The following is a 14,734-nucleotide window of genomic DNA, read 5'->3' on the forward strand; positions in this document are numbered from 1 at the left end:
AATTACATTTGCAGGATTAGCTCAATCAGGTGATATTAATTGCGGATTAATATTTTATAGAATAGCATGTCATATCACTTAATCCGGCATAGCCAAAGACGCGACACTACTATAGGTCATTCTGGATAACATCGTCTGGTACTTGACTCAAATGTAAAAACAAATGGTGTGCGTGGCCATAGAGCTCTATTTTCACGTCATCCAACAACACTTAATGTAAAACGGCATTGGCACTTCAAATCAAATCAAACTTTATTTGCCACATGCGCCGAACACAACAAGTGTAGACTTTACTGTGAGACGCTTACTTACAATCCCTTAACCAACAGTGCAGTTCAAGAAATATAAAATATTTACCAAGTAGACTAAAATAAAAAGTCATAATAAAAGTAACACAATAAGAATAACGAGGCTACAAAAAGGGGGCACTGGTACCAAGTCTGAGAATACATGAGTAGAAAATAAGTCCATACCTAATGTAAAATATGCTGGTGGATCTTTGACGTTATGGGGCTATTTTTTTCCCACTTGTTTCCAAGGATGGTGAAGGATTCTGTATGGAAGAATGGTCTAAGATCACTAACAATGTGTTCTCAAACTCATAAAACATTTTAGAAAGAGGCTCGGTGCTGTTACCTCACAAGGTGAGGTATTGAAAGTTATTGAAAACAGGGATGTCAATCATTTTGACTCCTACTTTTTAGAAATAAAAAAATATTTTAACTAAATACGTTTCTCAGAGCAATTGTATCAGTTAGTATAAAATAATATAATTTCCCAATTTTTTTTGGAGCATGCAAGACCCAGTGTTTGATACTGTTGGTAGTTGAAGATATCCCTCTAGTGGTGTGGAGGCTGTGCTTTGGCAAAGTGGGTGGGGTTATATCCTTCCTGTTTGGCCCTGCCCGGGGGTGTCCTCGGATGGGGCCACAGTGTCTCTTGACCCCTCCTGTCTCAGCCTCCAGTATTTATGCTGCAGAAGTTTATGTGTCGGGGGGCTAGGGTCAGTTTGTTATATCTGGAGTACTTCTCCTGTCCTATTCGGTGTCCTGTGTGAATTTAAGTGTGCTCTCTCTAATTCTCTCTTTCTCTCTTTCTTTCTCTCTCTCGGAGGACCTGAGCCCTAGGACCATGCCTCAGGACTACCTGGCATGATGACTACTTGCTGTCCCCAGTCCACCTGGCCGTGCTGCTGCTCCAGTTTCAACTGTTCTGCCTTATTATTATTTTGACCTTTCTAGGGAGTTTTTCCTAGCCACCGTGCTTCTACACCTGCATTGCTTGCTGTTTGGGGTTTTAGGCTGGGTTTCTGTGTAGCACTTTGAGATATCAGCTGATGTACGAAGGGCTATATAAATAAATTTGATTTGATTAGATTTGAACTATTTATTTTATACAGTAATTTTTGCTAATCTTCATCAAGGGTGTCAATAATTATGGACGTCACTGTATATGGTTCTTCTGTAGGATTCAAGTAATAGAAATGGAATGTGGGTTTTAAGGTGAGGTACAGTACTGTAGGTGTGACACTGTTCAGCTAAAATAGTGTAAAAAATACAGTTGAAGTTGGAAGTTTACATACACTAGGTTGGAGTCATTAAAACTTGTTTTTTAACCACTCCACAAATGTATTGTTAACAAACTATAGTTTTAGCAAGTCGGTTAGGACATCTACTTTGTGCATGACACAAGTAATTTTTCCAACAATTGTTTACAGACAGATTATTTCACTTATAATTCACTGTATCACAATTCCAGTGGGTCAGAAGTTTACATACACTAAGTTGACTGTGCCTTTAAACAGCTTGGAATTCCAGAAAATTATGTCATGGCTTTAGAAGCTTCTGATAGGCTAATAGATATACTTTCAATCAATTGGAGGTGTACCTGTGGATGTATTTCAAGGCCTACCTTCAAAATCAGTGCCTCTTTGCTTGACATCATGGGACAATCAAAAGAAATCAGCCAAGACCTCAGAAAAAAATTGTAGACCTCCACAAGTCTGTTTCAAATGCCTGAAGGTACCACGTTCATCTGTACAAACAATAGTACGCAAGTATAAACACCATGGGACCACGCAGCCGTCATACCGCTCAGGAAGGAGATCTGTTCCGTCTCCTAGAGATGAATGTACTTTGGTGCGAAAAGTGCAAATCAATCCCAGAACAACAGCAAAGGAACTTGTGAAGATGCTGGAGGAAACAGGTACAAAAGTATCTATATCCACAGTAAAACAAGTCCTACAGTGCCTTGCGAAAGTATTCGGCCCCCTTGAACTTTGCGACCGGTTGCCACATTTCAGGCTTCAAACATAAAGATATAAAACTGTATTTTTTTGTGAAGAATCAACAACAAGTGGGACACAATCATGAAGTGGAACAACATTTATTGGATATTTCAAACTTTTTTAACAAATCAAAAACTGAAAAATTGGGCGTGCAAAATTATTCAGCCCCCTTAAGTTAATACTTTGTAGCGCCACCTTTTGCTGCGATTACAGCTGTAAGTCGCTTGGGGTATGTCTCTATCAGTTTTGCACATCGAGAGACTGACATTTTTTCCCATTCCTCCTTGCAAAACAGCTCGAGCTCAGTGAGGTTGGATGGAGAGCATTTGTGAACAGCAGTTTTCAGTTCTTTCCACAGATTCTCGATTGGATTCAGGTCTGGACTTTGACTTGGCCATTGTAACACCTGGATATGTTTATTTTTTAACCATTCCATTGTAGATTTTGCTTTATGTTTTGGATCAGTCTTGTTGGAAGACAAATCTCCGTCCCAGTCTCAGGTCTTTTGCAGACTCCATCAGGTTTTCTTCCAGAATGGTCCTGTATTTGGCTCCATCCATCTTCCCATCAATTTTAACCATCTTCCCTGTCCCTGCTGAAGAAAAGCAGGCCCAAACCATGATGCTGCCACCACCATGTTTGACAGTGGGGACGGTGTGTTGCTTTTACGCCAAACATAACGTTTTGCATTGTTGCCAAAAAGTTCAATTTTGGTTTCATCTGACCAGAGCACCTTCTTCCACATGTTTGGTGTGTCTCCCAGGTGGCTTGTGGCAAACTTTAACCGACACTTTTTATGGATATCTTAAGAAATGGCTTTCTTCTTGCCACTCTTCCATAAAGGCCAGATTTGTGCAATATACAACTGATTGTTGTTCTATGGACAGAGTCTCCCACCTCAGCTGTAGATCTCTGCAGTTCATCCAGAGTGATCATGGGCCTCTTTGCTGCATCTCTGATCAGTCTTCTCCTTGTATGAGCTGAAAGTTTAGAGGGACGGCCAGGTCTTGGTAGATTTGCAGTGGTCTGATACTCCTTCCATTTCAATATTATCGCTTGCACAGTGCTCCTTGGGATGTTTAAAGCTTGGGAAATCTTTTTGTATCCAAATCCGGCTTTAAACTTCTTCACAACAGTATCTCGGACCTGCCTGGTGTGTTCCTTGTTCTTCATGATGCTCTCTGCGCTTTTAACGGACCTCTGAGACTATCACAGTGCAGGTGCATTTATACGGAGACTTGATTACACACAGGTGGATTGTATTTATCATCATTAGTCATTTAGGTCAACATTGGATCATTCAGAGATCCTCACTGAACTTCTGGAGAGAGTTTGCTGCACTGAAAGTAAAGGGGCTGAATAATTTTGCACGCCCAATTTTTCAGTTTTTGATTTGTTAAAGTTTTAAATATCCAATAAATGTCGTTCCACTTCATGATTGTGTCCCACTTGTTGTTGATTCTTCACAAAAAAATACAGTTTTATATCTTTATGTTTGAAGCCTGAAATGTGGCAAAAGGTCGCAAAGTTTAAGGGGGCCGAATACTTTCGCAAGGCACTGTATATAACCTGAAAGGCTGCTAAGCAGGAAGAAGCCACTGCTCCAAAACCGCCATAAAAAAGCCAGACTATGGTTTGCAACTGCACATGAGGACAAAGATCATACTTTTTGGAGAAATGTCCTCTGGTCTAATGAAACAAAAATAGAACTGTTTGGCCATAATGACCATCGTTATGTTTGGAGGAAAAAGGGGGAGGCTTGCAAGCCGAAGAACACCATCCCAACCGTGAAGCACAGGGGTGGCAGCATCATGTTGCCTTGAAAGACATGAAGTAGCTTTTCAGACCTTTTGCCTCAGATTTGGCTTCGTTTGTCATGCTTCAGGTAGCAAGAAGCACATCTAGGGCCTTGATGATCGACGGTAAATGAGTTGCCACTGGTCGGACCACAGCACTACCTGCACTCCATCGTGTGACTGAAAGGCGGTTAAGACAGCAGCCAGTCTTTTACTTGAGAATGGCCCATCGCTCTGGGCTGGCACTGAACAGATTGTAAAGACGATTCACACAGCCAAAAAAGGTGGATACTTCTGGGCATGACTGAGCTGCATGTACACCCACAAGATTAAGAGTATGGGAGGTACAAGGTGAGTATGTGGCCAGTGGATTATTTTTCCAGTATGTGTGCTTGAACTCCCTTAACTTTCCCTGACATATTTGCACCAGTATCATAGCCTTGACCATGTCAGTCTGCTATGTCAATGACATGCCTTTCCAATGCACTCAAAATAATTTCAGAAATGTCACTGCCTGTCGTTCCAGCAAAGTCTTTAAATTCAAGAAAACGTTCAATTATTCCCCATTCACCTGCTCCCTGAACTTTATCTCTGTGTACATATCCCACCAATAATACATTTAGCTCAGCATGGGAAATGTCTGGAGGTACATCACAAATAACCGAGTAATAGATTGCATCTTCTCTGTCATAAAGTATTGAGTAATAGATTGCATCTTCTCTTTCATAAAGTATTGAGTAATAGATTGCATCTTCTCTGTCATAAAGTATTGAGTAATAGATTGCATCTTCTCTTTCATAAAGTATTGAGTAATAGATTGCATCTTCTCTGTCATTAAGTATTGAGTAATAGATTGCATCTTCTCTGTCATAAAGTATTGAGTAATAGATTGCATCTTCTCTTTCATAAAGTATTGAGTAATAGATTGCATCTTCTCTTTCATAAAGTACTGTTTTCAAAAACCCTTTGACCACATATTCCTATGAAGTCTCTCAGGGCTGAGGTAATGAGTCAGCCGTGCTCCATTCTTTTTGTCCCAGACTTTCTGTAAGTGCTCACGTAATAGCGGGTCATAATTTGACAACAGTTCCAGTAAGCCTAGGTAATGTCCATTATGCGCATCATCAAGACTGAGTGATTTCCCCCGGAATGGCAGATTCGTAGATGCTAAATACTCACATCCAAAATACTTTCTAGAAGTCTCTTTTTTTATACATTTCTGGCTGGATTTGTTTCTGCAGCTGACTGTCTATACCTGTAGCTGTTGTTACGGTTTGCTGCAGATATGTCCATTTCCAGAAACACTTATTGTGAGACACACCATCCTCATGCTCTGGTAGTTTGTCATACATTCTCCGCCATTTTCCTGATGATATCTTACAACCATCCTTACTATTCAGAGAACTGGATGATGGTGAACTTTGCACATGAGAAAAAAAGAACACATGGAATGCAATATAATGCCTTGATACTGTTGCTATAAATAAGCCAGTCTCTCTGCACCTTTTCTCTTCCGTTTGCTGACTTACTGTCAAATCAAATCAAAGTGTCTATGTCACGTGCGCTGACCTTACAGTGAAATGCTTACTTACAGATATCTACATGTACATACTACCTCAATCAGCCTGACTAACAGGTGCCTGTATATAGCCTCGCTACTGTTATTTTTCACTGTCTTTTTACTGTTGTTTTGTTGGCACACAATACAAATAGTCCGGGTAGCCATTTGATGACCTGTTCAGGAGTCTTATGGCTTGGGGATAAAAACTGTTGAGAAGCCTTTTTGTCCTAGACTTGGCACTCCAGTACTGCTTACCATGCGGTATCAGAGAGAACAGTCTACGACTGGGGAGGGATAGGTTGTTATTCTGGCACCACCCGGCCAGGTCTCTGACTTCCTCCCTATAGGCTGTCTCGTCATTGTTGGTGATCAGTTCTACCACTGTTGTGTCGTCTGCAAACTTAATGATGGTGTTGTAGTCATGCCTGGCCATGCAGTCTTGGGTGAACAGGGAGCACAGGAGAGGGCGGGGGGGCTCCAGGATCTGGGGTGGGCCGTCAGGAAGTCCAGGATCCAGTTGCAGAGGGAGGTGTTTAGTCCCAGGATCCATAGCTTAGTGATGAGCTTTGAGGGTACCATGGTGCTGAACGCTGAGCTATAGTCAATGAATAGCATTCTCACGTAGTTGTTCCTTTTGTTCAGTTGGGAAAGGGAAGTGCGGAGTGCAATAGAGATTGCGTCATCTGTGAGATTGCATTGTCCTGCAAATAGCTGGGGAATGGCTGCCTTCTGAGTCTGGGGGCATGATTTTATACAGTTCTGTCTCCTCAACACACCTGTTGGCTAGTCTGCGAACAATAGCTTCTCTTTCATGGTCTTGTACTTTCTCTGGCCACAGTGCTGGATCATCTAAAACCTCATCTTCCTCACTTCGAATCTGTCCATACTCTTCCTTTCCCTTATTACTTGCTTGTTCAGTCTCTTCTGTCACTCCTTCAATGGTACTGTTGCTGCTCTTTAAAACTTCTTAGGGCTGCAATCCCGTTAACGGGATGATATGACAACTGCCAGTGAAAGTGTAGGGCGCCAAATTCAAAACAACAGAAATCTCATAATTAAAATTCCTCAAACATACATGTATCTTATACCGTTTTAAAGGTAATCTTGCTGTTAATTTCAAATAGGCTTTACAGCGAAAGCACCACAAACAATTATGTTAGGTCACCACCCAGCCAAAGAGAGGAGTCACAAAAAGCACAAATAGAGATAAAATGAATCCCTAACCTTTGATGAGCTTCATCAGATGACACTCATAGGACTTTATGTTACACAATACATGTGTGTTTAGTTTGATAAAGTTCATATTTATATAAAAAAATCTGAGTTTACATATGTTCACTAGTACCAAAAACATCCAGTGATTTTGCATAGCCACATCGATTCAACAGAAATACTCATCATAAATGTAGATGATAATACAAGTTATACACATGGAATTATAAATATATCTCTCCTTAATGCAACCGCTGTGTCAGATTTCAAAAAAACTTTACGGAAAAAGCAAACCATGCAATAATCTGAGACGGCGCTAAGAACAATAATAAAATTAGCCGCCATGTTGGAGTCAACAGAAACCAGAAATCACATTATAGATATTCCCTTACCTTTGATGATCTTCATCAAAATGCACTCCCAGAAATCCCAGTTCCACAATAAATGCTTGATTTTTTCAATAATGTCCATTATTTATGTCCAAGTAGCTATTTTTGTTAGCGCGTTATGTACACATATCCAAACGCTCGTGCAGATTGAGCATTACTTCGGACAAAAATTTCAAAAAGTTATATTACAGGTCGAAGAATCATTTAAAAATAAGTATAGAATCAATCATTAGGGTGTTGTTATCATAAATCTTCAATAAAGTTCCAACCAGAGAATTCCTTTGTGTCTAGAGGAGCAATGGAACACAGGTCGATATCATGTGGAATGCACGTGATCAGGAAATGGCTCTCTGCCAGTAACCTGACTCATTCAGCTGTTATTCAGTCCCACAACACAGTAGAAGCATCATTCAAGTTTCTAAAGATGGTTGACATCTAGTGGAAGCCCTAGGATAGTGCAACTTCATTCATATCCCACTGTGAATTCAATACGGCCTGGGTTGAAACCTCAGATTTCTCACTTCCTGTTTGGATTTCTTCTCTGGTTTTTGCCTGTCATATGACTTCTGTTATACTCACAGACATCATTCAGAGTGTTTTCTATCCAATACTAATAATAATATGCATATATTAGCAACTGAGACTGAGGAGCAGGCCGTTTACTCTGGGCACCTTTCATCCAAGCTACTCAATACGGCCCCTGCAGCCATAAGAAGTTAACTCCTCTTCCTCTTCCCTGCTCTCCACTGCATCAGAGTCTGTCTGACAGCTTTCTGCTGAGATTCTGCCAACATGGGGCGCTCTGGGCACTAGGAAGTGAGTAAACAAAGGGAATTTTAGGTTAAATGTTCGCTCCTTCAAAAGGTTACGATTCTAAAAATCTACTACTGAAAGAAAACACTTTTGAATAGTATACATAACAAATAGAATACGCATTTAAGAGTGTCTAAGTCATCATGTGCCTAATTTTTCAATAAAAAATGGTCTAGTTATGCTGCTGCTGCTACAAAACAACTGCCTCACCTCCAAGGTCCGCTGTTTCAACTTCATGTAGTAGACACACGTTGGGATCTTTGTCTACAGCAGCAGTAGTAGTATTAGTAGTAGTAGTAGTAGTAGTAGTAGTAGTATCATCTACAGTATGGATAGGTAGGCTACATGTTAGGTTTTAATTTTAGTCTAGCTAGCTAACAAATATCACGCAAATATTGGGGAATACAGTTGTAATATCTAAATAATAGCTCATTTGTTAGCCATAGCTGGTAGTGGTAGCTCGTCATCATCATGTTAATAATTACTGCTCTGACCGAGCCAAGTGAGTCCATGTTATATTGGCTCGCTAGGCTACTCAATTCAGCAGGCCGTCTGCACCGACTTACATTTCAAATCCTTCAAATCCTCCTCTTTTTTTTCCAGAAAAAAACGTAGTGAGTCATTTTTTTCCAGAATATGTCTGTATCTGTCTCTGTTTCCTTTCTTTCTTTTTCTGGAAACCAGATTTTGTTTTTTGAGGGGGGCATAGTGGTCATCTCTCGTGAATTCTTAGGATACATGCCGGAGCAACTGTCAGATCAGGCTTATTTTTTTCCCTCCTCGTGGAGAATGGACCAAACCACGTGCATTAATGGGCCCTTGACCATGACAGAACGTTCTAAGAGTGTCTGATAACCGTCCTTGGGGATATCCTGGAACAAACATTCAGAGGACCAATGAAAAAGCGTTCTACTGAATGTCCTATAAAACATCCATGGGGAACCGGGGAACCAGACAAAAACCTCCATGCGACCATGATACAACATCCTGACGACTTAGGCGACCATTTCGTGATGTTCCGGGGATGTCCTAAAGACACATTTTTTTCTTGCAGGGAATGTAGCCATGACAGAGTTGAAGTGAGTTTAAGCGGAAACCCTCCACATCAGTAAGTGATTAAGAAGCACAGTTGCACAATACATTAGCTACTAGAGTACCACTACAGTTTATTATGCGTTGAGCATTAGGTAACATTGTCTGGCAGCGGCCACGTTATCTAAGGCTCAATTTATGAATAAACATTAGGAAGTGGAGGCAATGTTCCATTCACAGCCTTGAGCAGTAACAATGACGTTAGCAGCACAGAAGAGGCTACATGTACGGCACAGAAAACACACTGCTCGAAAATGATTCATTCAGCTTAATCACATGAAATGGTTTGCCCATTTTCTCCCGTAATCAAAGCCGATGAGCTTGAAAAACATAGATTTAATAGCAGAGACAATTACCCCAAATAAAAGGCAAATTATTCTCCAAAACTCTGAGACTGGTAGGGGTGTGTGGGGAAAGTAGTCATCAGAATAAGCAGGAGTGTGGAAATCAAATAGAGACGGTTTAAATTAGCATAACATGAGCTTGTTTAGTGTTAAGCATAGTTAACGCCTCACATCTAGTCCACCCGTTAGCCACTTAGCATTGCTAATGCTCCTGCTGCAGCCAAAACAGTAGGACCAAGCCTCACAGCTACACAGCTCTGGTGGAGAACATAACTTTGTTCAGTTAGAATGTAATAGAAATGAACTAAAGTTTCAGGACACTATAGAATTCTGGAACACATTATCTTAAACAACATTAGCATTGTAGCTAAGGCACAAAAGACAGTTTACACTAAAGATGATGGGACAAAGACAATATTCAAGAGATTTGAATGTTGGAGTATATTCAGTTGTAGCCGCAAACACTGGGGCATAAAATGGGGCATGAAATGTGGTTTAACCCATTTATGTTGCATAACATAGTGTTTTGTCAACAATTCAAATGACCTTATTTTTAGTCCAACATATGTTTTACTGACAGCAACTGCCTTCCTTTTTAACAATATATTTACATATTCCTACTCTTCAAGGTCTCTACTAACAGGAATGCTACAGAAGGATAGAACATACATATTCTGCTGTTCCTAATAGTTTTAGCAAATTCATGAAATTGAAAGAAAAGTCAATATATTATCAGAAAACTGAAATCGTCTTCCATCTTTCGCCCCCAGAAATGTTCATTAGCATTTCTGGTTCCATCCATTTCTTTCATCTGAGCTACACTGTGTGGTAAGTCTATTTCGTTTCATTGTATGTTTTCAGAACCAATCAATACTGTACCTCACAAGACTAGCTTAGATGCATGCGTCATTTCCAACATTTAAATACTTATTGTATGTAGAAGTTTCTAAATACACAAACGTGGGCCTTAAAAAAAAAAAAATCTGACCTCACTACTATGTGTGATATGGGTAGAGTCGCAGATTGTTTAGCTGTTTGGAGTTTGTGTAGGGTTGTCTAGACAAGAGATACACTCCACAAGTTACTAAAAGATGTTAAGAATCTATTTCAAAAGGGTACTTTGATAGGGCTCTGGTCAAAATAAGTACACTATATAGGGAATATGGTGCCATTTGGGATGCTGGGTAGGAATCAGTGACACGTTCAGGGGATGCCATGGTGACATTACCAGTGGGTGCCAAGGTTATTACTCCCAAGGTGTTGACATAGCAAAGATCCCAGGAGGATGTGGAGCTACCACAGAACAGATCAACATTCAGCTTAATCACATGAAATGTTTTGCCCATTTTCTCCAGTAATCATGGGATACAAAATGTATTTGTCAACATATGAAAACAAGGAACTCCTTACTGTAAAACTTTCTCTGCTAAATCTAACGAGGCCCTGCTGTAAATCAAGCAGACAACAACAGACGATCAACACCAATTCGCTAGGGATATTAGATCCAACGTGGATCCAGGTACAACGGTCTTCACTGGTAACAAATGAGACACAAAATATTCTGGACATTCCTCGCAAACACATTTGTCCCCCAGCACTTTGGCTGTTGTTGCATTGCATGCGCCATCACAACAGCTGTTTGTCACTTGGCTGACATTCAGAAAATTCCTTCCTGGATCAGATGATGATGATGATGATGTATCCCGGCGTAGTTAAACAGCTGTATTATGCATAAATATTGAAGAGCCACGTTAATGACACTATCGATTTAGGTTTGAAGTATCAAGGTAAGGTGACTCTTTCGGGTTAGAAGCATTTGATGTTTCAATCGCATTTATTATTTGGGATTTGTGTGACCATGAAAACTGTTTTCAACCCATAATATTAGGAGACACTAAATGTTACACAGTTACACTGCAGTTCTAAGATCTCTATACAAAAAACTGTCCGACAGCTAGATCCAGAATTCTTACAGGGTTGAAGTTCAATCTCTAATTGAACTGATTAATGCTTAATATATGATATAACGAACGCAGCCATAAATGCAAGGACGGAAAAGGTATGTTTTATGTCACACAATTTTGGACAAATCAGTCAAGACACCAACCACGATAAAGGGTTTTAAACATAGGTTTTAAACTCGAGAATTGTATTGACGATAGCTATGTTCCCGCCTTATATCTTAAGAATGTAATAACATTCTAAAAAAAAAATATTATTATCAATGACTTATCAACAGCTGTAACAAGTTGTCCAGTGTAGGAGATCCTCACGGGTACCCTAGTTTATAGAAAGACCCTTAATACTGTGTGTCATATGGTCTGATCATTATGATCAGGCTAAGTCACAGGTTGAGCAATGAAACGCCCCTGGGTCCTCAGCCCTAACGCAAACCCTTACCACCGACTGTTAACTGACATGCTTCACTTGTGAGCTTATTACTCACCCCAATGTAATGTCTGTGTTTGTTCCAGATCATTGTGCCCAGGGTCATGCGCCCATCTTCAACAAGGCCCTCTTCAACAAGACTTGAGAATAACCCTGAACCCTAACCCTATCCCCAACTCTAACCCAATCCTTCTAACCCTCGACCCCAAACCCTGTTTAATAAATATACTTTGCACTACAACTTACACTACATCTATTTCCCTCTGGACATGGAAACAAGATTAGGAACTCAAACAATCTTTAGTCTGTTACGTCCTCTGTGTAAAAATGATCAGATATTTTGTGGGCTAGCTACGTCTACTAGAATGTATTTTATATATATATATATATATATATATATATATATATATATATATATATATATATGCTAATGCCCTGGGCCCAGTTTTTTCAAATAATTTAATCCAGATCAAAATGATCCTGTGTTGTCTCAATCCTGTTCCCCCTTTTCATTTTATTTCCCCCCTTCATTTTTAGAAAGATAGAGAGAGAATACTTCAACCGAGTGTCATTGGATATAGCATGATCTTGGTTGTAGCATCTGATGTGATATGTTAGAGATTTGGTCAAAATATGCCAAGCTGCCAAAAGGCAGCTGCGTCTTTTGTGACTCCCACCAACACAGAAACAAACCAGCCCTGCGTATTGTTCCAGACTTGCCACACCAGTTGCCAACTAACAAAAGCACCGTCTGGCTTTTTCTTTTTTTTACACGTTTTCCCGAGAGCATCCGTACAGTCAGTATGCTTACAAATGACACAAAGAAAGATAAATAAAAGTGTGTGATCTCTGAGCAATCCGAAATCAGGCTCTGATGAAGGCAAGGCATCTGAAGCCGAAACGCAAGCCTGTCTGTTTGGTCCCGTGAAAACACAAAGATCAATGCAGACACAGAGCGCTCCCTTTTGGGATAGTCACATGTGGAAGTGTCCTGGGCTAAGGACAGCTTTTTTTGGATTATCAAGTGCGTCAGTCGATTGATTGATTCCCCTTTTTGTTCAAGCTGGGCTGAAGTGCGTTTGGATATGCTTTCATTGTATGAATTCCTCTGTGTGTTTAATGTCTGGTAGAGACTGAAACAGTGTAACCATGCAATACGGAGCAGAGTGTATCATGGGTCACTCGATGACATTGGCTACAACACACAGACTTACCACCTTTATTGACTTTACACAACATGTCATTTCTGACATTCACACACCCACCTGTAAGGCTCCAGGGTGATGGTGCCATAAGCCAGTGCTCTGTCCCATTGGGCCAGGTTGATGCAGGCGTCCAGGGCTAAGTCAGTCACCCTGAGACGGTACACATTACCATCAGGGACTGCGGGGACAGCGCCACCCATTGGAGCCAGCAGAGAACTACACTCTTGTAAGAGCTCTTCCCAGTCTGGAGACGGAGTTAAGGGTACACCAGGAGGAGAGGGAGGAGAGGGAGAAAGAGAGAGCGGGAGGAAAGGGAGAAAGAGAGAGCGGGAGGAGAGGGAGAAAGAGAGAGCGGGAGGAGAGGGAGAAAGAGAGAGCGGGAGGAGAGGGAGAAAGAGAGAGCGGGGGGAGAGGGAGAAAGAGAGAGCGGGAGGAGAGGGAGAAAGAGAGAGCGGGAGGAGAGGGAGAAAGAGAGAGTGGGAGGAGAGGGAGAAAGAGAGAGCGGGAGGAGAGGGAGAAAGAGAGAGCGGGAAGAGAGGGAGAAAGAGAGCGGGAGGAGAGGGAGAAAGAGAGAGCGGGAGGAGAGAGAGAAAGAGAGAGAGGGAGGAGGGGAAGGATGAGAGAGTGGGAGGAGAGGGAGAAAGAGAGAGCGGGAGAAAGAGAGAGCGGGAAGAGAGGGAGAAAGAGCACTAGAGTGACAGAGATAATTATGACTGGACTAAAATAGAGAGCATAAAATGGACAGATGAGATGTGGTGTGTGTGTGTACGCGTCTGTGTGTGTGTGCGAGCGCATATTTGTTTAATCATACATTTTAACGTTGTGACATATTGGTCATGGGTGATTCCTGTGTAAAGGATACCACCATGTGTCTGTAGGTTCTCCAACCTGGAGATGGCTTCTCTCAGGGGGGTCCAGGCCTCCTCCTCCCCACACAGCATCATAGGGTCCTGGCCATGGAGAGAGGAGGAGAGAGGGTCAGGGACCATATAGTTACAGTACATGCTATTAGCATCATGAGACAATTAGTGTTTGTATTTGTATTTATTAGGGATCCCCAGGGCAGCAGCTAGTCTTCCTGGGGTCCAAACACATTAAAACACTTACATTACATATAAAACAAAATATAAAACATTATTACACCACTACATCCCCACAATACACGATGTATAATACCAACATACAACGATATTACAATGTATATGTGTCTGTACTTGTGTGTCTCTTCACAGTCCCCGCTGTTCCATAAGGTGTATTTTGACCTGTTTTTTCCATCTGATTCTACTTCTTGCATCAGTTACCTGATGTGGAATAGAGTTCCATGTAGTCATGGCTCTATGTAGTACTGTGCACCTCCTATTCTGGACTTGGGGATTGTGAAGAGACCGCTGGTGGCATTTCTTGTGGGGTATGCATGGGTGTACAATGCTGTGGGTTATTAGTTTACACAGACAGCTCGTTACATTCAGCTTGTCAACACTTCTTACAAAAATAAGCAGTGATGACAATCTCTCTTCCACTTTGAGCCATGAGAGATTGAAACGCATATCATTAATGTTAGCTCTCCGTGTACTTTTAAGTGCCATGCCCTGTTCTGAACCAACTGCAATTTTCCTGCAAAGTCCCTCTTTGTGGCACCTGACCACA

At 41.1% G+C, this 14,734-nt stretch overlaps 1 protein-coding gene across 2 annotated transcripts in view; it reads right to left on the minus strand.

Annotated features, from left to right (window-relative positions):
- smyd3 (SET and MYND domain containing 3) overlaps window positions 1-14,734 on the minus strand; it is a 191,390-nt gene that overhangs the window by 27,410 nt on the left and 149,246 nt on the right. For both annotated transcript variants that reach the window (XM_036962694.2, XM_090220608.1), the window contains exons 9-10: window positions 13,950-14,037; window positions 13,148-13,331 (exon numbers count right to left, since the gene is read on the minus strand). In XM_036962694.2, coding sequence (XP_036818589.2) covers window positions 13,148-13,331; window positions 13,950-14,037 — 272 coding nt within the window. The remainder of the gene's footprint in view (window positions 1-13,147; window positions 13,332-13,949; window positions 14,038-14,734) is intronic.

This window comes from Oncorhynchus mykiss, chromosome 25, assembly GCF_057628025.1.
Source record: "Oncorhynchus mykiss isolate SJ-2025 chromosome 25, ASM5762802v1, whole genome shotgun sequence".
NCBI classification, from domain to species: Eukaryota; Metazoa; Chordata; class Actinopteri; order Salmoniformes; family Salmonidae; genus Oncorhynchus; species Oncorhynchus mykiss.